The 24,384-nt window shown below is 61.4% G+C and overlaps 1 protein-coding gene across 1 annotated transcript; it reads right to left on the bottom strand.

Annotated features, from left to right (window-relative positions):
* Positions 1-822: 822 nt before the first annotated feature.
* On the bottom strand, positions 823-23,624 carry LOC119103140 (zinc finger MYND domain-containing protein 19-like). The gene is made up of 5 exons (XM_037226591.1): positions 23,332-23,624; positions 7,335-7,501; positions 4,971-5,193; positions 1,956-2,103; positions 823-1,052 (listed from the first exon to the last, which is right to left on the bottom strand). Exons 1-5 carry the CDS (start codon positions 23,422-23,424, stop codon positions 823-825), a joined length of 861 nt encoding a protein of 286 aa, XP_037082486.1. The 5' UTR covers positions 23,425-23,624.
* Between the last annotated feature and the right edge of the window lie 760 nt (positions 23,625-24,384).

The following is a 24,384-nucleotide window of genomic DNA, read 5'->3' as shown; positions in this document are numbered from 1 at the left end:
GTGCACCACGTGGAGCTGTGTCAGAGCCTACCCCGGCTGGTAGCGGCGGGCGTGGCAAGAGAGGCCGCGCACCCCGGTCGGCGGTGACCACTGGAATGTCATGGTTCCCTCTCGCACCCGTGAGCGACCTATTCATATAATGCACGCGCACATACGCACACACAAGCCGCACACATGCCCCAGCCCGTGCGTACGCCCGCGGGCCACGCACACCTGGTTTGGTGCGGACCGCTCACGAATATCTGCCGGCATCACAGGCACGCGATGAGTAACAAGCCGTGGACGCGGGCACGCCAGCATGGGCACTGCTGTGGTCCGAACCCGGCCACAGATGTGGGCGGCGCGCGCCCAGCACCACTCAAAGCAAGTGGAATGCTCGAGGTCGGAGAGGACGCCAGGAATGGAGGCGCTTCGCGTCGCCCCTTCGCGGAATGCCGCCTGCGGGAGCAACGCGACCTCGCTACCTGCCGCGCTGCAGAGCCAGACAGTGGTGAAGATCACTTCAGCTGGGACGGGCGCGCTGTCTTCAGGACGCGCCACCGAGTTATTACCACATACGGACGGGACATGACGTCACGCCTCACACTGACCACCAGTCTTTGGGCTTCTGCGGTGACCGTGCAGCGCCTCCCAACCCTGCCGGGGAGCCCCGGACGCCCAACCGTATCAGCTCGGCGCAGCCCGAGGCGCCCGCCCGGGCACGGCGCGGCTGCGCTAACACGACACCATTGAGCACTAACGTCTTTTTCGGGCGGCCGGCATGCCGACACGCGAGTCGCTGGTTCGCCGGCCACCTATAGCGCTAGTTCGGCGGTCAGTACGCTAGATGGCGGTGATGAAGCCTTGAGATCTGATGGTTGCGCAGGGCCGCGCGTCGGTCGCACGGCGAGCGGCACAAACGGTGTTATGTAGTGGCGGAACGGCGTAGTTGGCCAGGCCTAAGCGCTCCGGGGGTCGCTCGCCCAGCACGTAGCGCTTGCGTTCGCGACAGAACTTTTTATGGGCCGGCCAGTCGCGCTGCTGGCAGATGGTGCCGCAGTTAGGCGCGCCGTCTGAGGAGCGGTCACGGCCGGTCAGACACCCAAACGCGGACTAAGGTCACGGCCATTCAGGCACCCAGACACGAATTAGGGTCACGGCTGGTCAGACACCAGACAAGGACTGAGGTCGCGGCCACTCAGACACCAGACAAGGATTGAGGTCACGGCTGGTCAGACAGCAGATCAGACACGGACTGAAGTCACGGCTGGTCAGACACCAGACACGGATTAAGGTCACGGCTGGTCAGACAGCGACCAGACATGGACTGAGGGTCACGGCCGGTCAGACACCCAGACATGGACCGAGGCCACGGCTGGTCAGACAATAGATCAGCACGGACGGAAGTCATGACCGGTCCCGGCCGGTCAGACACCAGACACGGGTTAAGGTCACGGCTGGTCAGACAGCGGACCAGAAAACGGACCTGAAGCCACGGCTGGTTCAAACACCAGACACGGACTCAGCATACAACTGGTTAAGACACCCAGACTGAGGGTGGGATGGCGGCCCGGCCCACCGTCCACACCTGTGGCAGGAGCTACGGACCAAGACGCGTCACACGGGCAAGACAAAGACAGCTGTAGGGTTACGAAGGACCAAGTCCAATAGGAAACCAAGAAAAAACAGACAAACAGGGCTGCACTGACACAAACACGGGTTTACACGAGGACAGGTGTGACCTGACACCGCTCGGTCACCATCAGCCGTCACAAAACGCTTACCGATTTGGACATGCTACTGAACAGGTCTGAAGCTCCGCGCAAATGGACGAGCAATCTGCAACACTGCAATAACCAGGCAACAAATGAGCATGAACGCATGCACTGCATCGCGGCCAGCGGTCGCCACGGATCAACACTGGCACCCGCGTCCGGCCCGCGGGCCGGCTGCCGCCGCGAGGAGCGCCCACTCACCTGACAGCGGCCCGCAGATGCTGAACTCGCGCACCTCCCGCTCGATGCGCGTGCACGGCGGGTTCTTGCACTCGTAGTAGATGCACTCCTCCTCGGCCGAGTCGCCATTGCCGTCGAGCGTGGCCACCAGAGGGCAGGAGGGCGGGTGCTGAGGGAGGCGCAGGAGTGGGCGCTGTCAGTCAGCCAGCCCTCGTCCCACAGGGCGCGGTGCCCCCAGACATGGCGACGCTCAGAACACAGCGGTCGCCGGCACAGATACGCAGCCGCCGGTCGGCGCAGCACTCCTGCTCAGCAACGCACACCGTCCCGCCACAACGTGCGCCACCAGCCCGCGGACAGTCTAGCAGCAACGGCCCACCTCGGCGCCGGTGCCGTCTCGTGGTCCGCATGTCAGCTGTTGACGCCGTTTTAGGACGCACTTCATATTGAAGTCAAGGCCCCGGTGAGTACCGGCACATAAGAACCTGGCGTAGAATACCCCGCTGATGATACGCCTCGTGTCGCACGGGGAACGCGACCGATGTCGACTGCTTCGAGCGTTATTGGACCAAAACGGATGAAGATTGCTCCATCAAACTCCGAGAGGCCACTTCCCGGCTCACGGAAGACCCTGCTACACATCACATTATCAATGACAGCTTCCAGAAGCGTGCCGACAGCGCGAATAAAGTCGTCCCGGCGTCTTCATGCGCATCCACCAGGGCGTGCGTTTCTCAGAGCAACCCGGCCATCTGTTTTCGGCATGTGGACGCCACGACTTCAGACACCACGAAAAAACGCCTTTCATTGCCCGTACCGAACCAAGCTGGGGTTGCCATCACATAAATTACGTTCATATGGCAAGCCGCGTCACCAATAAGGCTGACGGCCTTTTAAGCCCTTCAGCGTCGGCAAATGTGGCGCGCCAGCGGTCCCCCGATCGGACACATCAAAGCCAGCCCGCTTAAACTTGGCCCATGACAGCTGGCGTGTTTCAGCCTGACCCATCACGGTGGCCCCGGCCCGCCAATCTTTCTATTTACAGACGTGCACGAGGCTGATTGCGCTGGCCCGTGGACGCGTGCTGCCGCCTGGTGCACCAAACGCCATCCAGGCCCACCAAGACCTCAGCGCTGGTACCAGCACCAGCACGTGCAGCACTGGTCGGCGCAGACGCTGCCGGTCGTATCAGCTGTTCTCGACGGGGAGCGTGCGATCTGGTGACAGCAGCCATCACTGGCCGCAGCCGTCGGTATCCCACCACAGCCCTGCCCGGCCGGGAGCGCCGACAGGCAAGGCCGTGACGGGCGTCCGACACCGGCACCGCTGCCCCTCCATTGACACATGGTACCCCGCGTGAAGCTACCACAAATGCCCTTGACGAGGTTTCTTTAAGGAAAAACCATGGACATGGAGGTACCGCATCCTCCTGCGGCCCCGCATGTTAATCCGTCATTAAGAACAGTAGGGACGAAATGGCGACCACCTGGAAGCAAATTAATTGCTCGTACTTGTTCAGCAGGGATGCGGAATGCTTTCATCTGCAAGTTCAGCGCTGTGATGTCGCGCGAAGTTTTGCCGTTCCGTTCGCTCTGCGTGACATGATGTTATTGAGACATGACTGCATCAAAACGGCCCAGCCATCAATTACAACACATAAAACCCGTCCAGCCCCGTGCATGGCGCAAACTCGGAGCGGAGTCTCGTCCCCGTCCCCGCCCCGTCCCCGTCCCCGTCCCCGTCCCGCCCCCGTCCCCGTCCCCGTCCCCGTCCCCGTCCCCGTCCCCGTCCCCGTCCCCGTCCCCGCCCCGTCCCCGTCCCCGTCCCCGTCCCCGCCCCGTCCCCGTCCTCGTCGACGTCGCCGTCTCCGTCTCCGTCTCCGTCTCCGTCTCCGTTTCCGTCCCCGCCCCCGTCCCCGTCCCCGTCTCCGTCTCCGTCTCCGTCTCCGTCTCCGTCTCCGTCTCCGTCTCCGTCGCCGTCGCCGTCGCCGTCGCCGTCGCCGTCGCCGTTTCCGTCCCCGTCCCCGTCCCCGTCCCCGTCCCCGTCCCCGTCCCCGTCCCCGCCGCACCGGTCAATCCGAACGGAGCCCACGCCGCGCCGCGCCGTCCCTACCGCCGACGCGGCACGCGAGTCCCGGCCGTCCGCCGCCAGCCGCGGCGCGCGCCTCGCCTCCCCTCGGCTGCTGCCGCGCCGCCGACACAAACAGAGGGTTCGCCCGGTGCCGTGCCGGGCCGGGCCGGGCCGGGGGACGGCGCCGCGCCGCCGTGACGGGGTGAAGGCTCGCTGCCGGGTTCAGGCGCCGCCAGCCGCCGGCCGTGACGGCCAAGTCACGGCTGCCTGCCCGGCGGCCCGCCGGCACGGCCGCAGGGCAGCGCGGCGCGCAGCACCGGCAGGTACCGCCGCCCGCGGCGCTGGTCGGCACCGGCCGGTCATGTGACGTTACATGGCGGTTCGGGAGCTTTAGGCTCGACAACTGCAGCCGCTTGGGTTCGGCAGATCTCCCGAGCGGTGCGGATTGGCATGTTAGCCACGTTTTCTTTCAGGGTTGGAAGAAAGGGATACATTTGCGAAATAGGTGCGTCCATGGGAGAAGGTTTCTTTTTTGTTCGGTGCAGTCTGATCAGAATTCCGGGCCCATATATCACGACGGTGGGTGATTACAGCGGTGTCTGGCCGGGCCCGGGTCCGGGCCAGCTCGGACCGCGACCGGGAATGGCTCGGGCGCGGCATCGAGCTCCGCGAGTCCAAGCGGCGATCACGCTAACATCCGTCACCGCCAACAGCGCCAGCCGCGTCAGTTTACAACTGGGTGTTCCGCAGGCTCCATCCACCGCAGCCAGCATCAGATACGCCAGAGCATGAGCCGACGTGGGCACGCTTCACATCGGCATAGGGTGCTGCGCCTCACTACTCCAAAACCGGCGGGTGCCGCGGCCGCCTACCAAACAAATGGCAACATCAACCGCCTATCGATGGGTCCACCGTCTGTCGGCACACAGCAGTACACTGTGGCCGCCGTAGCAGGTGTCGCCTCACCTCGGTGACGTCGGCAGGCAGTTGTTGCATGGCGCGCCAGTAGATGGTGTTGTCAAGCGGTGGTCGTGCCAAGGTTGACTTGCCGGCCGGCTGCTGGGCTCGGCCGGCCGGCAGCCGCGCCTGGTCGCGCACCAGCTGCAGGTTCTCCAGCCGGTTATCGACCGTGATGCCGTTGTGGTGCGCCACCCTCCAGCCGGGCGCCACGCCGCCGCAGTAGCGCTCCCTGGCGGGCGTCATCCGAGCGTCAGCCAGTCCCGCGGCCACGGCGCGGCGCACTGAGCAGAGTCGCAGCGCCAGCGGCGCCGCTCGACGCAAGGCACCGCGCAGCGGCGGAGCCATCGCACATGGGCCCAGCGCAGCGCTCAGCGGCGCGCAGCGGCACTTAGGGGAACAGTGCAGCACTCGGACGGCACTCAGGGGAACAGTGCAGCACTCGGAGGTTACTCAGGGAAACAGTGCAGCACTCGGGCGGCACTCAGGGGAACAGTGCAGCACTCGGGCGGCACTCAGGGGAACAGTGCAGCACTCGGGCGTTACTCAGGGGAACAGCGCAGCACACAGTAGCATGCAGGAGCATCTCGGGGCACGGAGCGACAGCACCCCGGGACACATGGCAACGCACGGCGGCACGAAGCAACACTAACGGAGCACACATCCAAAACAGACCAACACAACACGGCGACACACAGCAGGACTCGGGACACACATCCAAAACAGACCAGAGCAACGCAGCGGCACACAGCAGGACTCGGGACACACATCCAAAACAGACCAGAGCAACGCAGCGGCACACAGCAGGACTCGGGACACACATCCAAAACAGACCAGAGCAACGCAGCGGCACACAGCGGGACTCGGGACACACATCCAAAGCAAAACTCAGGGAGCGCAAGGCGGGACACACGTCAGAGCACAGCAGGCCACTCGCAGAGCACCGACACAGCAGATGAACACAATGCAGCACCTGTCTATTCCGCCACGATAACAGCAAACCGTACACGGGACAGCTTAGTTTCCAGAGCAGGAACTAGACAAGCAAACGTGCATGTCATGTTGCAAGATTGCTAACACGCTGTGCGCTGACACAAGCCAGACTGCATTGCCAATGAGGGGGGGGGGGGGCACGTCTTTGTCTTAAAATACGTTGCCATTTCTGCTGCTAGCATCGGCATCTAAGCGGGTCTACAATCCCGACTTCGAACAAGTCTTTGTCAGACTGGTTACAAAGACCTGCTGCGCACGTGATCATCAAGATCAAGAATTATCATCAAGATCGATGTTTAAGATGCTTGCGGTGAAATGACTCATTCTTAACAGACTTCTTACAATTGCAGATACTGCGATAAAATTCCCCACAAAAAAACAGAGCTTCGATTGAAGCATCGACCTTTAGACTTGATTTCGCAGCGAAGTGGACCCACCGCGTTCGGTCAACGGCCCAGCCCACGCCTGTCAGCGTGTTCAGTCCCACACCACCCCGAGTGTGGCCTCAGTCCGGCCATGTGTGTGATCCCACTCTCGGCTCTGGTTTGGCGCCAGCGTGGTCAGAGCGCCACCACAGGCCTAGCCCCAGTCCTAGCCGGCACCAGGCCGGCGGGTGCGCCCGGCCAGCTCGCCAGTAGCCGGCCAGGCGGCCATTACCGGCATCCGGGCCGGCAATTAGACCGCGGCGGCGCGTACACAGCGGCCGGAGCGGCCAGCGGCGCCGCCGGAACAGCGGCCTTCCGGGCGGCGGCGCCGCCGTGTGATACTCCGGACTGAGGTAACGCGCGCACTCCCTTTCCTGTTATGCGCGCTCGGATGGATTTGATTGGTATGTGGTTGTCTAACCCGGGCGTACATACGGAGGTGCGGGGCGCTGCTCCGGTCTGTGCCTCGCTGCGGGACCGGGACTGCGGTGTTCTGATCAATGGTGGCACGGTTTTCACCGAGTTATTCCTTCTGTCCGTAGCCATGCCATTACCGTCTATGGACGAAGCTTCACGCCCAGCTCAGCTTCGCGCGACCCACACCAACCCGGAGGCCCACTCAGCCTCCGGGCCCGCTCCGCGCACGGGCGCCGCGCAGAGCCAGACTGCCGCGGCGAGTGATGGGACCGGCGGCCACCGCGTCCGCCGCCCCGGCCGTGCGCGCGGACCGGCGCGGCTGACCGGACTCCCGGGAGCGTCGGCCCCAGGAGCAGGCCGGCGCCGACCCCAGTCCGGCCTCTCCCAGCGCCAGCTGACAGGACGCAAGCCGGCCGCCGCCTGCTAACGAGCACCGCACTGCGGACAAATCGCTCGGCGCCCGACTGGCTAGCGGACGCGGACGCAGCTGGTGGCGCCGCTGGTGACGCCGCCTCGCCGGGCGGAGCGGCGGCCTCACCAGAGCATGGCGTGGACGTACTGGCCGGAGCTCCGGCCCCGGCTGATGTCGTAGCACCAGGCGAAGATGCTGGCGCCGTTGCCGTTGCGGTCGATCTCCAGGCGCGCCTCGAACACGTACTGCTGCACCAGGCTGATGTCGCGCTCGTCCAGCAGCGCGTACTTGATCTGGAACAGCGTGCGGACTACGTTAGCACGGGGCGCCGTACACACGAGACGGGTCTGCGGCGCTGGCTCGGGCGCGAGGCAGCACCACAACAGCGGGTCACCGACACGTGACGGGGGCACGGCGGCCACTACGAATCCGTGACGGAAGCACATCAGTATATCACAAACATCCAATAGCGCGGGCGCTGTCATTAGATGTTTAGTAGCGCGAATCCCGGCAATGTTGAAAAACGTCAATAAAATGGCGCACAGCGGAGCAAGCATGGCCGTCATTCCAGAACACTTTTCACATTTACGAAATCCCCTGTTGACCAAACAGATAGTCAAAGAGATCTCCACTGGGTGGTTGCCAAGCGCCCAACGCGCCACTGACCGCGGCGCCGGTACGTAAGCTGAAAGGCAACAAGTGGATGGGCGCTGTGCAGACGCGTCATGTTCCACAAGCGGCGAATACATATGTACAACGCGTCTGGTCTGCTACCAATGACTGCTCGGCACCATCTGAGGTGCCATCTGACGCGGCCGCTCGCGCACGAGGAAAAAGACATCACCAGCCGGTCCAGAGGAGCTCCGTCCCCCAACAGACCCCTTCCACCCGCGTCCACCTGTCACTGCCCGCGCGGAAAGGGTAGCAGGCGCCTCCAGCGAGCAGACGCCAACCGCCTGGCCCCGTGGCGCGCCGGGTGTGATTGCGACCAGCGACGTCCCGGCACTGGCCGCCGCTCACCGCCGTCCGCTCTCGAACACACGGCTAATGGGCCAGCGGGCTCGGTCATGCAGATTAATGTCAGAGCTTTGAGCCTGTCTTCCTTCCTGTGCTCCTTTCGATGATGCTGCTGATCAGGGCTTTCGGGCGCGCCGACTGCTTGATCCTCTGCCGCCCAATGTTCCTTAAGGCTTATAAGTGACTTTAACTTTCATTTATTGCTCGTGTTGTGTCCTCCCTCGCAAGTGTTCAGGTATCTTTTGGTGTCTTGTACCACGTGGTACCACCTTGGCACCATGTGCGCCGCATCGGACCGGATACTAACTCACGTGCTGCAAAGGTTCCTAGATACGCTGAACAGAACTGGCCTGGTCTGTTTTCCCGGCAGTGGTCACCGCACCAGAGCCTGACCCAGGCCGTCTCACCGCCCGCCGGGTCAGCCGGCGCCGGCCAAGCGCGGGGTGCCGGCCGTCACGTCCCCTGGACCGGTCCGGGATGAACCGACGTCGGCCGCGCCCCTGCCGGGTCAGCTGCGGTCCGCCGCGCCCCTTCCCGGTCAGCTGCCGTCCACCGCGCCACTTTCACGCAGCGGTTCGCGCCGGCCCCGGCCGGGGAGGGGAGGGGGGAGGGGGCGTGAGAACCTCGCGAGTCTGACCGGTCCGCGGAGCACGAGCCGTCCGGCCCGCGCCGCCGCTGCGCCGGCCCTGTGCCGCGCTGCGCCGCCCGCTGCAGCAGGTGAAGCCAGCTACGGTCGTGAGCGTCTGTCCGCTCCCACGTCTGTGTACACGGGCGACAGATGGATGCCGCCGCGTCGTTCCCAGGTCGGCCACGGCGTCCACCAGAGCCGCCCGGCCGGGTCGCAGCGGCCGCGGACTGGGCCGCACCCCGCCGCGCCGCAGCTGGCGCCGGCGGACGGCCGACGGTCGAGTGTGGCGCTGCGTCGCCGCCGCCCTAGCCGACACGCGTCCGCCCGTCCCCCCGCCAGCAGCCTGCACGGTGTGCCGTGCGACCCGCCGCCGCCGCCGCCGGCCCGACCACCCACCAGCGCGGCACACAAAGCCGGACGGCTCGCCCGCGGCGGTGGCGCTGGCCGTGCGGGCTGCGCCTTTGTGCCAGCGCCGGCGGGCGGCGCATTGTACGCGCTCGGCCGGGGAGCAGCCCCCTCCGCCGCCCGCGCGCCGCCCGCCCAAAAAACTGGGCCGTACGGTGGCGCTCCGCTTTGTGCACGCGCTCGGTGGGAGTCAGCGCGCGCGGCACCCGGCGGCGGACGGTGCACTCGCCTCCCCGCTCCCCGCGTCGTTCCGGGCGGCGGGCGGCGGGCGGCGGGCGGCGGGCGGCGGGCGGCGGGCGACGGTAGGACGCCGGCCGCCAGCCGGCACGACCCAACGGCGCAGGCTCACGGGCGGGTGAATGATGCGAGCTTCGGTGGCGTTTCGCAGAGCAGGCGCTTGGTGGTCCGACTGCGACATAGCGCGATCGACCCTACACCGCGTCCGTCCGCGGCCGGGCCCTCCTGCGCTAGTGGTCCAACTGCGACACAGCGCCAGCGAGCCGACACCGCGTCCGTCCGCGGCCAGGCCCTCCTGCGCTAGTGGTCCGACTGCGACACAGCGCCAGCGAGCCGACACCGCGTCCGTCCGCGGCCGGGCCCTCCTGCGCTAGTGGTCCGACTGCGACACTGCGCGATCGAGCCGACACCGCGTCCGTCCACGGCCAGGCCCTCCAGCGCTCAAGTGCTGACGTGGACGAGAAAGTAGCCTTCAATACGGCAGCTGACAGGTCAGTTTTGCTCGACGTGACCAAAACCAGTTCACCAGTTAAGCCGTCGAAACGGCGTGCAGAACAGCACGGGTCGGGGAACGACCCGAATCCGCCGGGTCATCATTCTGGATCACATGTCACGACCTCACGCCCCGTAAGTACGACCGGCATCATCGGCGTCGTGTTTGTCGCGTGCTAGCGGCCGATTATCGCTTACTTCCCGCCGGACATGCCCGACTGGAAAGCCATTTCGGTCCGCTGGCTATCGGCCCAGCCGGCGACACAAGGCCGGAGCCGAGCTGGCTAGCCGGGCGGACGTCCGTCGTCGCAGAACAGGCACCGCCGCCGGCGCAGCCTGCCGTCAGCTGGTGGCGGCGGTCCCCTGGCGTCGCCTCCGAGACCTGTCGGGACCGCAGCCACACGCTCGCGCCGAGCGGGGATCCCCTGAGGGGTGTCGCCCGCTTCCGCCGCCGCTGCCGTGTCGGGGGCGGTGGCCGCGGAGCGGAGGCAGCACGGCCGGTCGATACCGATCCGATGGCCGCCGAGGCCAGCGTGGGTCCCACGGGTCACCGGGAACACGCCAGCCGCCGCCACGAAGGCGACGGGGGGGGGGGGGAGGGGACAGCTAAGGGCTGGTCCCGTCGGCCGCGGCTGCCGACGGCCCGGGCCGAGAACGGTGGGAGCACTCCCGCTCACAGAGACCACCGCCCGCACCCGAAGTGCGCTCGAACACGACGAACGAGCCTCAGAAACAGGGCAACAGATAAGCACCCCATTACTGCCGCGGAGCCGGTCGGCGACGCGGCGGCAACAAAAGCGGCGGCCGGCACTTCAAAGCATTCCGTGAGCGCGAGCGTGGCCGCGACGCCGCCCGGCTCGGGACCGGCCGGACCGGCGCGGTCCGGGTCGGCCCGGCCGCCGCCCCCGCTCCCGCCAACAAACGAGGAATGTGGCGTACAGCGCCGCAGCGACAGTGCCGGTGATGGATCCGGCGACGACCGGGGCTGGCGGCAGCGACCGCCAGCACGGGCGCCGGAGGCCGGCGGCCGCACGGGAGCCGCCGAGAACAGGTGGCGATCGAGCCGCAGCCATCTGCCGTCCCAGATAACGGACCGACGGCGCCGCTGTCCAGCGCCGCGCCACGTGATACGCTATCGGCCGGTGGCGTGACCCGACCAGATAGCGTCCTCCGGCCGGCCGGCAAGCGGCGGAAGGACCGAGTTGCGCCACACCGGACCCCGCACGGCGGTACGGCGCGAGTGCGCCCCCGCCTACGACCTCGTTACCGGGAACCGGGCCGCCGACGCGCACCAGCGTAAGCGCTGTACGCCCGGCCGGCCAGCAGGACCTGAGCTGGCGGCGCCGGCTGGAGACCCGAGAGCGGAGCCACGCCAAGGGCGATAAGGACTGTCACTAGTCCGCAGCAGCCGTGTGGGCGTCAGCTCACGTGGCCGCTATTGTCTGCACCGGTCCGCCGGCATACCGGCCCGGCCAAAAGGGTTCAACACTCCGGGGCGACCGGAACGGCGCCGTGCCGGCCGGGCTGGCCGGAGCCAATCGGCCGGCGGCGTCACCACGCCCGACTGCACCGGGGCTCGAACGCGACAGGCGCCGCGTCATCGCGCGGCCGCGCGCGCGTCCCGTCCAGCCAAGGACAGCGGCGCGGCCCAACGCTCGGCGACAATGCGCGGCGCGCGGGCCATCCGCCCGGCCGTAAAACGGCGCGGCCGGCGCTCGACAATCGCCGACCAGCCTGGGAACCGGCGCCGGCCGAGGACGGTGCGGCGCCCGCCCGCCGGTCGGTCCGAGCCCGGGTCCGGGCTCGGGCCCGCCGGTCGGCTCGGTCGGTCGTTATCTCTGGCCGCGGCCGAGCGGCGGTCTCCTGCGGTCGGTCCCACAGTCTCCGGTGCGGTGACGGACCGCGATGTGGCGGCCGACCGCTACCCGCACGGCAGCTGGCTGTGGGAGGGGCCGGTCGCGGAAGCCGGTCGGATGGTCGATGCCCCAGCCGCCAGTCAGCTGGTCGGAACGACCGCGGGCACCAGGTGGTGCTGCCCCCTCCCCCCCCCCCGCCGCTCCCACCTGTCCGCCCCGAGGCACGGCTGCCGGCGGGCGCCACCTGGCTGTCCCGGCGGCGCGCGCGGCGGCGGCCGGCCCGCGCCCAGCCGGCCCGCCCCTGCAGCCTCCCCAGCAGTGCGGCGTAAAGCATCCGCTCTCGCGCCGCAGCTCCGTTCAAAGGCGCGGAGTCCGTTCGGCGCGGCTTAACTTTAATCCAGCCCGTGCAGCCGACGGCCAAACAGCTCGGCCAACGCCGGCCGCGGCGACAGGCAGCCGGGGGGGGGGGGGGGGGGGGAGGGCGAGGGTTAAAGTTCAAGAGCACAGAGACGGTGGTCGAGAATAACGCCATCCACCCTTCCCGGTTCTGTCGATCCACGTCCACGTTCGCGACAAGACGGCCACAACAGCTGATCTGGCCGATGAGCTCACTGGGACAGGGAGATAAGACCCGGCCGCCAGACTGGACGGCCCACTGCCACAGCCCCGCAGGCAGGGATGTCGGGCCGAGGGCAGATCTGCAGACCCCGGCGGCCAGCCCGGCTACACGCGCCCCGGTCCAGCGGCGGACGCCTGGCCGACTTGACAGACCCAGCCAGCCCTGGAGGCATGAGCAATCAACTGCCGGTTAGGGGCAAAACTACCAAGCCGCTGTTAACGGACTGTAGCATGACGCAGGCAGCGAGGATGGCCAAGCCTCCGCCCCCGGGCAGTAGACGGAGGCTGCTCCCGGACCCGGCTAATGCGGCCCTCACGTCCGTGACGTCACCAGCATCTTACAAACGGTGACGTCAGATATCGGGACTTAAATCGGGGCCGAAAGCAGCGCCAGAGCCGAGAGCGGCGGCCAGCGGGGCCACTCCGGCACGAGAGTTGTGGTCCGACACGGCACCGAAGGCCGCCGACTGCCACCAACACTCCCTGATGAGCTCACTGCTCTCCACAGTAAAACTCCGAACTCGTGAGCCAGTCCACTACAAAAGAATGTTCAGCAGGCGCTCGTACCCGGCTGAGACAGGCAGCGGAGGCGTCCCGCGGCGGTCCGCGTGAGCGCGAGCTCGAGGCCCCAGCCCGGACGGCATCTCGGGAGGGTCGAGCCGAGCGCGGGCCGGCCGCCGTCTCGATCGCTCCCGCCGCCAGCTGCTCTCGCGGCCGTCCAGATTGTGCCCGCACGCCGGGCGCCGACAGCGATCCGCCATCCTGTCACGCGCCGCTATCTGCGGGAAGGAAGTGGCGCTGGCAGCCGGCGGCCGGCCAGACGGCCGCCATCGCGGGGGAGCGGCTGGGACGGCCCAGCCAGCCAGCGGGGGTCGGAGGGGCAGGCCGGCCGGACGGCAGGGGACGGTGGGAGAGGGGGGGGGGGGGTATTGATCAGCTGCCGCCCGGCCCGGCCGAGGGGAGAGCAGCTGACGCCGCCGGTTCGGGGGTCGGGCCGGGCAGGGCCGGGCTGGGACAGGACGGGATGGAACGGGGCGGTTGGCCTGGCGGCCGTCGCCACCCACTGTGGGTCGGCCAGGAGAGGCGGAGCGAACGCGAGCCGTCGCCGCCGCCGCCGCTCAGCCTACCTCACAACCGGCCTGGCTAAACCGGCTGCCGGCCGGCGCGGCACGCAGCATTCCCACACGGGCTCGCCCGACTGGCCGACCGGGCCGCCGCCGCGCGAACACGCCGCCGGCCGTCACGTCCCGGTAATCACGCCCTTTTGGGCGACGAGGTTTACTGGCGCACCAGCACTCCGCCTGGAAAAACCTACTCAAACCCAAGGACGCATAATCCCGCAGATATTCCGCAGACCCGCGTGAGGCGCCAACACAGAGTGCCGACCCCGTCGCCTGTTCCCCAGCGTGTTCTCAGCACACCGGCGGCCGGCGGCGAGCCGGCTGGCCGGCGGGCCGGCGGACGGGCGGGCGGCGCGCGCCGGCCAGCCGGGTGTGGGGCGGGAGGCGGCCGGCCGGGGAGCCGGGCCGCGGGCTGCGGCCGGCAGCGGCAGCGGAGCGGCGCGTGGCCGCCTGCCGACCGGCCCCAATTACAGCGTGTGTGTGCAGCGGCACGCCGTGTGACGACGCCGTAATGAGCGGCCGCTCCTAAACAGGACAGCAGGGCAGATGGCCGGCCGCCGGCCCCGGCCTGCCAGATGGGAGCCGGCACACGGGCCCGGCCCGCGCCACCGGGACACAGGCCCGGCCCTCGGCCGCGGCCGGACACAGCCCGGGGCCGTGGCAGAACACAGGCTCGGGACAGCAGAGCACCAACACGCGGGTCCGGCAGCGGGACAGGACACCGGCAGACACTGCTCCGTTACACAGAGCCGATGCCGTCGAGGACCCGATTGACGCCAGCACACGGCGTTGGTGGTGCATCCAATAGCGTCGCCAGCTGACCTGGCTACTCTGAGACTACGGATACACAGCCGTGACGGACACGGGCCTCCGAGGAGCGCGAGCGGCCCCGCCCGCGCTGGTCGCGGCACCGCCGCCCGGCGACCGGCCCCGGCCTGTCTGCCGGAGCGGCGGCCGAGCCGGCGCGCCGCCATCGACTCGCCCCGCCGGCCGGCCGGCGCGGCTCTCACGGGCCGGTCGGCCACCGCCCGGCGGCCGACGCCCGGGCCGCCGCAGCCCAATTCGCGGTTCGGATCCGACTGCAGCCGCCGCGGCTGGCAGCGGATTGAATAGCGCGATAAAAACTGGCGCGGCTGCCACAAACAAAGCCGGACGGCGGCGGCCGGCGCGGCCGGCTCGGGCCGCGACCGGCCTCGCCACAAAGGCGGCGGCGGGCGGCGGGCGGCGCCGGCCCGGCCGCCGCTTAATCGATAGGTGGACGGCGCCGGCAGCCAGCGACAGCTGGAGCGGCCGGCTGCCGTGCTGACGGGCGCCGCGGGGCTGCGGTCCGAGCTGGCGCGGTCGGCCGCGCCCGAGTCTCCGTCCGGGAGCCAGGCCGACACCCGACAGCGTCCAGAGCTGGCGCCGAGCAGGTGCCGCCTGAGGTGACCCAGCGGCTGGAGTGTCCAGCGACAAGTCAAGCGCCCGGCGCTTGGAACGTCCAACGACGAGTCAAGCCCAAGTCCAAAGTGCCAAGGCTCCGAGGTGGTTCAGTCTCGGGCGGCAAAGGACATGGGACCAGAACAGAAACGTAAGGCAGCGAGCCTTCAATCCGACCTGTTCTAATCACAGCTCCCTTAGAGGCCTGCGACCGTCCAGAGTATGATCACCATCCTCGCACCCCCAGATGGTCCCTCTGAACCGAACACATGGCGCGGGCGATGACGGGGAGGCGGGCTGCTACTCGCCACCCTGCCGATAGCCGGGTCAGTCCGCCAGTCACCACTACGCCGGCCGAAAAGCGGAGAGTCGACGCCGATAACGGAGCGGAGTTCGGCCGCGTTGGCCGGCACCCGCTCCCCAGTCGGCAGTGTACCCTCGCAGGGCCGCTGGCCCGTGGCCCGGGGCGGCCATAGGGCGTGCGGGGCGTGACTCAGCGCCGAACAGGTTGGGCGCAGCGGCGGTCGAGCGCCGGATGAGTCAGTCGCGGTCGCCCAACTCACCGGGCCATTGTGACACAGAGCATCACCGCAGCCTGGCCCCGCACCGAGTACCCCGCAAGTAACGGCGTCTACCACGCGACACGTCAACCGACCACCACACACCACCAATCGAACAGAAAATATTCAGCGCTTTTCGCCGACGGCAGTGAAATAGATGTCTAAACAACGTTACGAGCTTAAAGAATAGGCTGCGAGCTGGATCTGGCGTGCAAGTATGGCATAATGTGCTGGGAGGCCGTGTTTAGTCCCGGTCGGAACTCGCGTACGATTACAGGCGCAACGACACACCGGCGGGCAGCTCGGTGGGTTTCCAGGAGAGATACAATTACATCAGGTTCCTGCAGCTGCTGGCGCGCCCGACCGTGGGTGCCCTCAGCTGGCGCGGACACGCACACAGATCGACTGGTTTGGCCTTGCCTTGGGACACGAGCGTCCGCCTGTTTGTTCCATCCACTGTGTCTTAATCGACCTGTAACAACTAGGAGCGACGCCGAGTCCAGCCGTCTTCGGGAGTCTGGACTGGCCACCGAGCCCAGCCGTCTCCGGGAGTCTGGGCTGGCTGCCGAGTCCAGCCGTCTCCGGGAGTCTGGACTGGCTGCCGAGTCCAGCCGTCTCCGGGAGTCTGGACTGGCTGCCGAGTCCAGCCGTCTCCGGGAGTCTGGACTGGCTGCCGAGTCCAGCCGTCTCCGAGAGTCCGGCGCCCGCAGCTCAGACAGCCGAGCCGCGCCATTACCGCCGCCGCCATCGCCGCTGCCCCGCCCTGGACAGGCGTCGCGGTGCGGCCGGCGCCTGCACGTGCGACCGGACCGGCCCGGCGGCAGCAGCAGCAGCAGCAGCGGCCGCGGCGGACGGTCCAGCCCGGGCCGCGGTAACCGGCTCGACACGCGGCGGCGGCGGCCGGCTGGCCGACAGGAAGCGACGTCCACTCACCCCGGGTGCGCCCGGCCGCGCCTGGGAGCCGCCGCCGGGCCGCCGCGCCGGCGCCCGAGCGTGCACCAGAGCGCGCGCCGACCGCACGCACGCGCTCCGGCTGCGGCCGGCTGCGGTCGGCTGGAGAAGGCGCCCGCCAGCCACCCGCCGCGGCGGCGCTGGCCCGCCCGGATCAGCTCCAACCGCCTGGCATTTCCCTTCGCGATGCTGGCCGTGGTGAAAAAAGATCCTCCATGAAGGCCGTGGGTCTCGCGCGAAGCTAAATGGTAGCAGGCGTGGGTCAGAGCACTCAATATATGGGCCCCGGTCCGAATCCCGGTGACGTAAGTGAGCTCCAACCCCGAGTCGAGCCTGGCGCATTACATGAGGTGGAGAGCCCAGTCGTTTTCACAAATCGAGAACAAGTCCGAATCTGAGGCCCTGGAGAACGAGCCTCGACCCGATTCTGTGTTCGAGGCCGAAGACCAAATCGTTGTGACTTTTAATGTTGTCTTCGGGGCTTCACGACGCACCCAGCTGCTGAGGTTACACGGCGTTGCCTGAATCTCACCCTGGCAGGCAAGCCGGCCACCCACGGGATTCGTACTCCATATCCCTGGTTTCCCAGACGCACAGCATAACCAGAGCACTTTCGGTACCTCGACGCCAGTTAGTGAGTAACAAAAATTGAAGCATGTAAACAGACACACAGCCCATACCTGAGCCAACCTTGACGTAGCTTGGTTTGACCTGACGTCTCACCGAGTCAGCGTTAAGACACATAATATGTTGAAACCTTCAACGAAGTTCAACGACCGGTGTTAAAATATTACGCACACTAGTCTACACTAATCAACCACATTCAGTCCAACCGAACACAACCGGAACCGGAAAAAAATGAACCTTCCCCAATGACCCATCGATTAAATTCAACCCTAAGCGTACGGCAATAACCATGCATATTATGTATGCTACGCTATCATTTTCATAACATGTGTTTTGTTAACTTTTGGAAGAATCCGGCCAACAAAGGTGTTAATTTTGTTTTTCTACATCCAGCAGAAAACCTGCATACCAACAGCCTTTCAACGCCAAAAAATATCAATTTTTCACCGTAATACTGTGAGGTAAAAACTATAGCCGCCGAAGTACCACTTCCGCGTGCTCGGCTTCTTCTAGGCCAACGTGTGTACCAAAACGTCGCATAATTATTGCAAAGTAAATATGAACAATTTAGGAGAAATCGTATAACTCAAGGAGACATACTGCCACATCTGGATTTCGGTAACCCCGATCCAGTTAAACAGTGTCTGAAACGTAAGTGCGGATCAGTTTTGGTCCGGCGCCATGGTTTCCCGAATCCAACTCCGATCAACTCCGGTTAACCCCGATTCCGATTCCCATTCACCCCGTCTTGGGAATGACTTGAGTCCACAAAATTGTTTCTGGATTCCTGAATAACTAGTTATATCCCAGGACCTCGAATATGGCGGCACTTAAAACGCCATCAGGCCCGAAAAAAGGCTACGCTTTCTACCGACAATAATGGGTTTTCATGGGACGTTGGCTCGCATGCACTGATTTCCCGTGGTACAGTATCTGCAGCACGTGTGCCCAGAGTACCAGAAAAACGCATGCATTCGGCGTGTATAATGCGCGGAGCACTGTCACAGGGTGCATGCTGAAATTCTTTCTTTTGACCGCCACGTCCCGCCTCGCCCGTAAGTCCATCCCTTCTGGCGTTGATGGCCAAAACAGGTGCAAACAAGCACCTATATGGCGAACTGATGGCGAGCAATGGTTTACACTATATCCATGATCGCGCTTGTTGGCAACGCTCGGTCATCCCGAACCATACCCATAGCCAGAAGAGTTTTTTTGCGTGCCAGGGTAACATGAGTGCTGGGGAAGGAAGGACGCAGGGAGGGAGAAAATTTGACCCACCCTAATTTTTCTTCAGTGGCATCAAAGCTAAACATTGACAACAAACGGGCTTTCATAAATCTGTTGACCAGGAAGTGAGCCATCGATAAGACTAAAATCAAGCAAATCGACAAGCAATGGTTTGGTTACAGTCTGGCGAGTCAGGAAACGCGTACGGCGCAATCGTTGGCCGGCCATACCGACATACGAGCGCCCGTGGCGCCACACACCTGCCGTCCCACGCAGGTACGCCGAAGAGTACCGCCCAATGCAGGTACGCCGAATGGCACCGTCCAATGCAGGTACGCCAAATGATACCGTCTAATGCAGGTACGCCGAATGGTAACGTCCAATGCAGGTACGCCGAATGACACCGTCTAATGCCGGTACGCCGAATGGTAACGTCCAATGCAGGTACGCTGAAAGGCACCGTCCAATAGAAGTGCGCGTTCGTACAGCAACGGTCTATTTCTGATGCAATTCTTGGCAAATGGCTTCTAAATAAGCGACCCCTCGCTCAGCCCGACCTTGAAGACCACCACAACATGTAATTACCCATCCGTCAGAAGCTGGCGCCGCCGTTCGCGGAAGGACGCCGAGGATGAGAAACGGAGCCGAGACCGGGAGCATTCCACACGTCTGTGACGTCAGACGTGTGACTGGACATCTGGCAAACTTCAGGTTCATCAGAATGAACTGTGTTGGAAGTCGGCATTAGCCATCTTCCCACGCTGCTTCGTATTTGGTCTGTCATTGACCGGGGTTTAAAATTACCTGGGTTGACACCGACGGCGTGCAATTAACCAGCGCGTCTACATGACTACGCAGCACTGCTCACGCTTCATGTCACGCTCTCAGAATCATGATCGCTAGCCTGCGCAAAAGTGCTAACGTCTTCGACATTGACCATTATCGTTCGTGACGGCTGGCCCAGACGGCTTTTCGATCGCTGACCTGGTCCAATCCCATCTACCTAGCCTGTGGCCACCGCGATCCAGCACTCCCAGAGGTTATCAACCACGCATAATTCTCTGGAAAGGCGACTGCCTCCAGCCTTCCCACAAGCAATGATAGCAGGTAGAGGGCACCCTTTGTCCATCTCTAAATCGCACCCTTCTGACAGGCCTTCCAAAGCGCGCCTTCGACCCCACCACAATGGTGCACATTGCACCGTGTAATGTTTCACCATTGCTGATCACGATAGGCTTACGATCCCATGGGTTATGGCATGACCATTCACATAAATATTCGCGAAAACATTTCACTGTCAACAAAAGGTACAAGCCTGTTCAGCCTGTAACCTGAACAAGAAAAAAGACTCCATCCTGCGTCATGCGGAAATACAAGTGTGCAGTGGCTTAATATTTAAAGGAAGCAGTGGCGTGGTATTTTCGGAATAATCCAGGTCGATCACGCCACAGGGAAAGAACGTTATGGTAGTTAGTTGCTGTTAATTGCAATCGTGGCTGACCCGTTGTTGATAGGCGTTTCGCAGCACGCCCACGGCATAAGTAATGCTGCGCTAAAATATTCAGCGATCATGGGGCTGAATGGGAGCACAAGTGTTCACGCCGTGATCGGCATGTTCTGAGTGATGCTCCCACCAGCCAGCTCATTCTGTGTGCTCGGGCCTGGTGCCGGGGCAGCGTCGGCTGCACGCTGCCAACAATTTTGAGCATTTTATTGAAAATTCGCAATTTTTACGAGCGTGCGTCTTTTTTCATTTTATATGAACTAGTCCTTGCTGCAAGTTTAGGTTCAGATTTCATGTGACTTCGAGCACGTGGACTGACAGTGCGTCTGCCGCTGAATTAGAGGAGGGAGGGGGGGGGGGGGGGGGTACCTCACGCGCTTTAGTGGAAGTGGGCATGGCACAACTTATAGCTATGTTTTACCGCGCAACGTCAAGGAAGTGATGTTAACCCTTCATACGGAGTTGAAGGAGAAAATACTAAATTTTACCCAAGATGGAGGCGCCGCATCCTGACCCTCCCCCTCTCGCCGGAGAATTTCCGCGCCCTTGCACTTCCTCTCTCCTGCAAACCGTCCAGTGCATCGCCCGACGCCGGGTCGTCTCTCTTAATGGATTATCCACAACACAATTAATTGTTGTCTCGATGTCCAGGGAAAACCAGCTCTAAGTAAGCAGCCTTGGCAGTTGAACTAGCCAGTTTTAATCGCGCCCCCGGAAGCGCATTTTTCCATCTTCGCAGGGCAAGACGATCCCACTGGGTCCCAAGCTATCTCCAAGATTGAATATGCTAAGGCCAAATAGAAGGCGACATCGGAGAGCTCGCTAAGCAGCAAAACATGTAATGCCATTGAATATTGGGGGAAGTGATCCACGAGAGCTCCAGCCGTGTCATCTGATCGACATTACATGCTGTTGGCCCTTATGCCATGCTCAGAAATACGCACGTGCGTCGCAATGGTGGGGTTGTCGTATTCTGCAGCCTTTAGCATAGTAAATAATACACTGGTGGTAGTGTTACCAGCCAAACCAAGCCTTGTGTACATCCGCAGCACCCCACTTTTTTAAATCAAGCAGGATACAACGACAACGCAGACGACGAAAGCCAATTCCTGCCGACTAGCGTCAAATATCGAGCAAGTTGGCATAAAAGCGTTTCACACCTGCTATCTCAGCATCATGAAACATCATAATATACAACAAATCGATGCAGGGAAGCTATTCCAAGCGCAAATTCTACGATTTCCGAAAGCTGCCTAGCGTGCGTGCGCAAAATACGTTCATGGTCCCGACAAAGGGGATGTCACTATTGATCTGTGGAAGGCAGGGCCTTCACAGTTTAGGTTGGTATAAAATCGTTAAAAACTGAGCAACTGAAACGCGGCATCACTAATCACTTCAACGTCAGTTCGTGAAAGCCGAGGTTCAAGTAACGAAACCTGTACCACTCAATTCTGAACTACTTAAAAAACTATGCTTAAAAGCAACCAAATCTGTTGAGGGTGTGTTCCTCACTCCTTTCCAGGCTTCGGCCCTGGACTCTCTTGATAGCAGTCTATCACCTTGCCTTCTTCACTATGCCAGACCAGCCAGCGTACCCTCACCTCCCTCAACATTTCATTTTCAATGGTCTGAGTCAACTGAAAGCTTCTCAATGTAGCGTTTCCCACGTCAAGGCGCGTCACGGCGCGCATTCTGATTTGAATGGGCATCTATGGAGATTAAGTATCTAGGGGATATCAGATGTCAGCCCTAACCAAGGAAATATTGCCATTTTTGCAGCACTTTGTTCTTTTGACTGCCACACAATCATGGCTGAAGTGCTGCCATATTTGAGCATGCACAATGAATGAATGAATGAGCATATTCCCATGAATAAGCAGCCAAATGGGCCAGCAGAATACTGCCACCTTCAGAAGTACCACTATCAACCTTTAGGGACTTATGGGAAGAGCAAAGCAAAGGTGACAGCCCTGACCCCCACCATCCCAGTAGGATAAACCCAGTGTAGCACACAATTTTCACTGATTTTCAAGAGCCATTCATTGAAATCAGGACATTAGCCCTCAGTCTGTGACTCTGATAACATCCCCAGTGTTTTACCAGTGATGCATCTATAGCATATCATTTTCTATTGTTCTTTCAGGGTAGGAATTGTTTCAGTGGAGTGTAAAGTAAAAACTCCATCTTCAAGAATAGGACCAAAGTTATTTTATTCCTCCACCTGCATATTCATCAGCTTTGTAACACTCATCAGCGAGCCATCAGCTGTGTGTTGTGACTTGCAAGCCATCAGAACCCCTCAGCATGCAACATTCCGGTGTGCTCTCAGGGACCAATTCATCATTAAATTCAATGTGCTCTCGCTTTAGGTCAAGCAGTTTAACACCTTGTCTATTGTTAGGACACTTACTACACTGATGCATTTGATAATGAAGCACCAGTGTTTTGCACTTGCTCGCCTTAGTGCCCTCACTGGGAGCCAAATGACCACTGCAGTCGGCAGTGCCCGAAAAAAAATTAAACAAGACCGAACTAGTATCCACACCAAGTTCAAAACGTTGCTGCAGTATTTTTGCAGCATAAACAAAAGCTTCAAAATAAAAAGATAGTGAGATGATCAGGATGGCATATGACCATCTTGACACTCATAAAGACAAGACAGTGTAAACTGCCACATTTCTTATAGAATAACCATCAGAATGGAGTGCACTCCTTTTATCATGAACCTTTTGGCATCCATTCAAGCATCCCAGCATAAGGAGTTGTCTAAATATGTGATTCTTCAAAGTAAGAAATCTCAATTACACAACTGCAGAGCACCACATCAAGCATCATGGTGGAGAAATAAGCAATGAGTCAGTGCAAAGAGAGCTTCTGCCATAAAATGCCAGAGATGGATACTTTTAGCAGGTGCCATGTGAGATGCAGTAGTAGCATGACAGGGTTCAAACAAGACTTCATTGATAAAGTGTATTGTATTCCTACCTACTCACAGCTAATGTCATACTCGAACTACAGGATTTGTAATGCAATCATGAAAGATATTTCCCATCTTTCCATGAACAATGGCCAATGGGACATCACTTATTAGTTCCAATCCTACATATTTATATGCTCCCAGGGTCAAAGTCCTCATATATATAACACATATCTCTCTCTGTCAGACATATTGCTGTATATGATAAATCCCCATATCTTGTAAATCAATACAATAATTTCTATGATCCTAACTGAAAAAATTATGCTGAGTGTCTGGCACAGCAAGCTGTCCACCAGCAGCCTAGCTACAAAAATTTCAGCTCATGCATGCTATAAATCTGGGCACTCAGAGCTCTCCACATAATCACTAGCAATACATTACCACATGGAAAATCAATGTTTCAGGATTTTAAAATACAATTGTTGGCTAGTTACTGTGGGCTTAATGAAGCGGGTTGACATGAAAAAGCCCAGTTACATACCTTTCCCGCGGCTCTGCCAAGTCGGACGATCCCTAGTTTCAGCCCATAGCCCGAAGATTCAGCGCGCTCCGGAGTGCTGGGAACGTACTTCATTTTTCTAAATAACCTATCCTCCACACCAGCGCGAAGACTTCAGGCGTGCAAATTCGACCAGAAACAGTTCCAAGAATGTACTTTGCACGACACCATGCATAAATAAACCTCTCGATGAGGTAGGCGCCCGACACGACCAGCCAGCACGGAACCAGGGCACCGGCTCCGCCCCCGGCACGCAGCCAACCACACGCAGCGTCGGCTCGGAGGCAGCGAATGTCGCGTCCGCAAGCACAAACTGTGTGCTGGCATTGCCAGTCCTAAAGCGCAGCAAACTATTGGAAAACTCAAGCATAGGAGCGTCATAGCCATTTTCTAGTAGTCTGAACTACAACTTTGATTTTTACACAATGCAAAACTTTATACTAGGCGTTTTTTTGTTCTAAATTACTTCAAAAATGGCTAAAATAACAACTAAAAGGTACTTAAAATAATTTGACGTCATGTATAGGGAAAAACTGATTATTCTAACAAACTGATGGCTTGCTTTGTTTCACATTCCTTTTTACTAAAACACAGCCATTTTGAGGTGAGGTTAAAAGGCTGACGTATCTAGCAGACATGCTCATTCTTGAAAAGCATTGCTTAATTGCGTCGGAAATTTACATCGATCAGTCATAAAAGGCATGGTTAGTGTGGGAGCGGTAGGGAGTGGCAATCTTAATAACGGTTAAAACCCCAGAACCCAGGAAAAAAATTCAGGTGCAAAAGCAGACAACTATGCTCTCAAAACGCACCGCCTCGATCAGCGCGAAAACTTCGCTTTTCGATTCGTCATGCCTGATTCTCCGATTAGATTTGAAAATCGTGATTTTATGGCAGATGCATAGTCGTCACTTTTGTATATATTTAAACTGTTACACACGGACGACAACAACTTATCCGAAATCAGAATCTATGCAGGTGATCGTCGCGAAATCTTCAGTGGTAGCTGCAGCACGTAGGCATACCTTTGGCGAC

This window comes from Pollicipes pollicipes, unplaced genomic scaffold, assembly GCF_011947565.3.
Source record: "Pollicipes pollicipes isolate AB1234 unplaced genomic scaffold, Ppol_2.1 Scaffold_5724;HRSCAF=6776_pilon_pilon_pilon, whole genome shotgun sequence".
NCBI lineage: Eukaryota > Metazoa > Arthropoda > Thecostraca > Pollicipedomorpha > Pollicipedidae > Pollicipes > Pollicipes pollicipes.
Note: the sequence above shows the minus strand (reverse complement) of the source record. Positions and strands in the feature narration are given on the sequence as shown.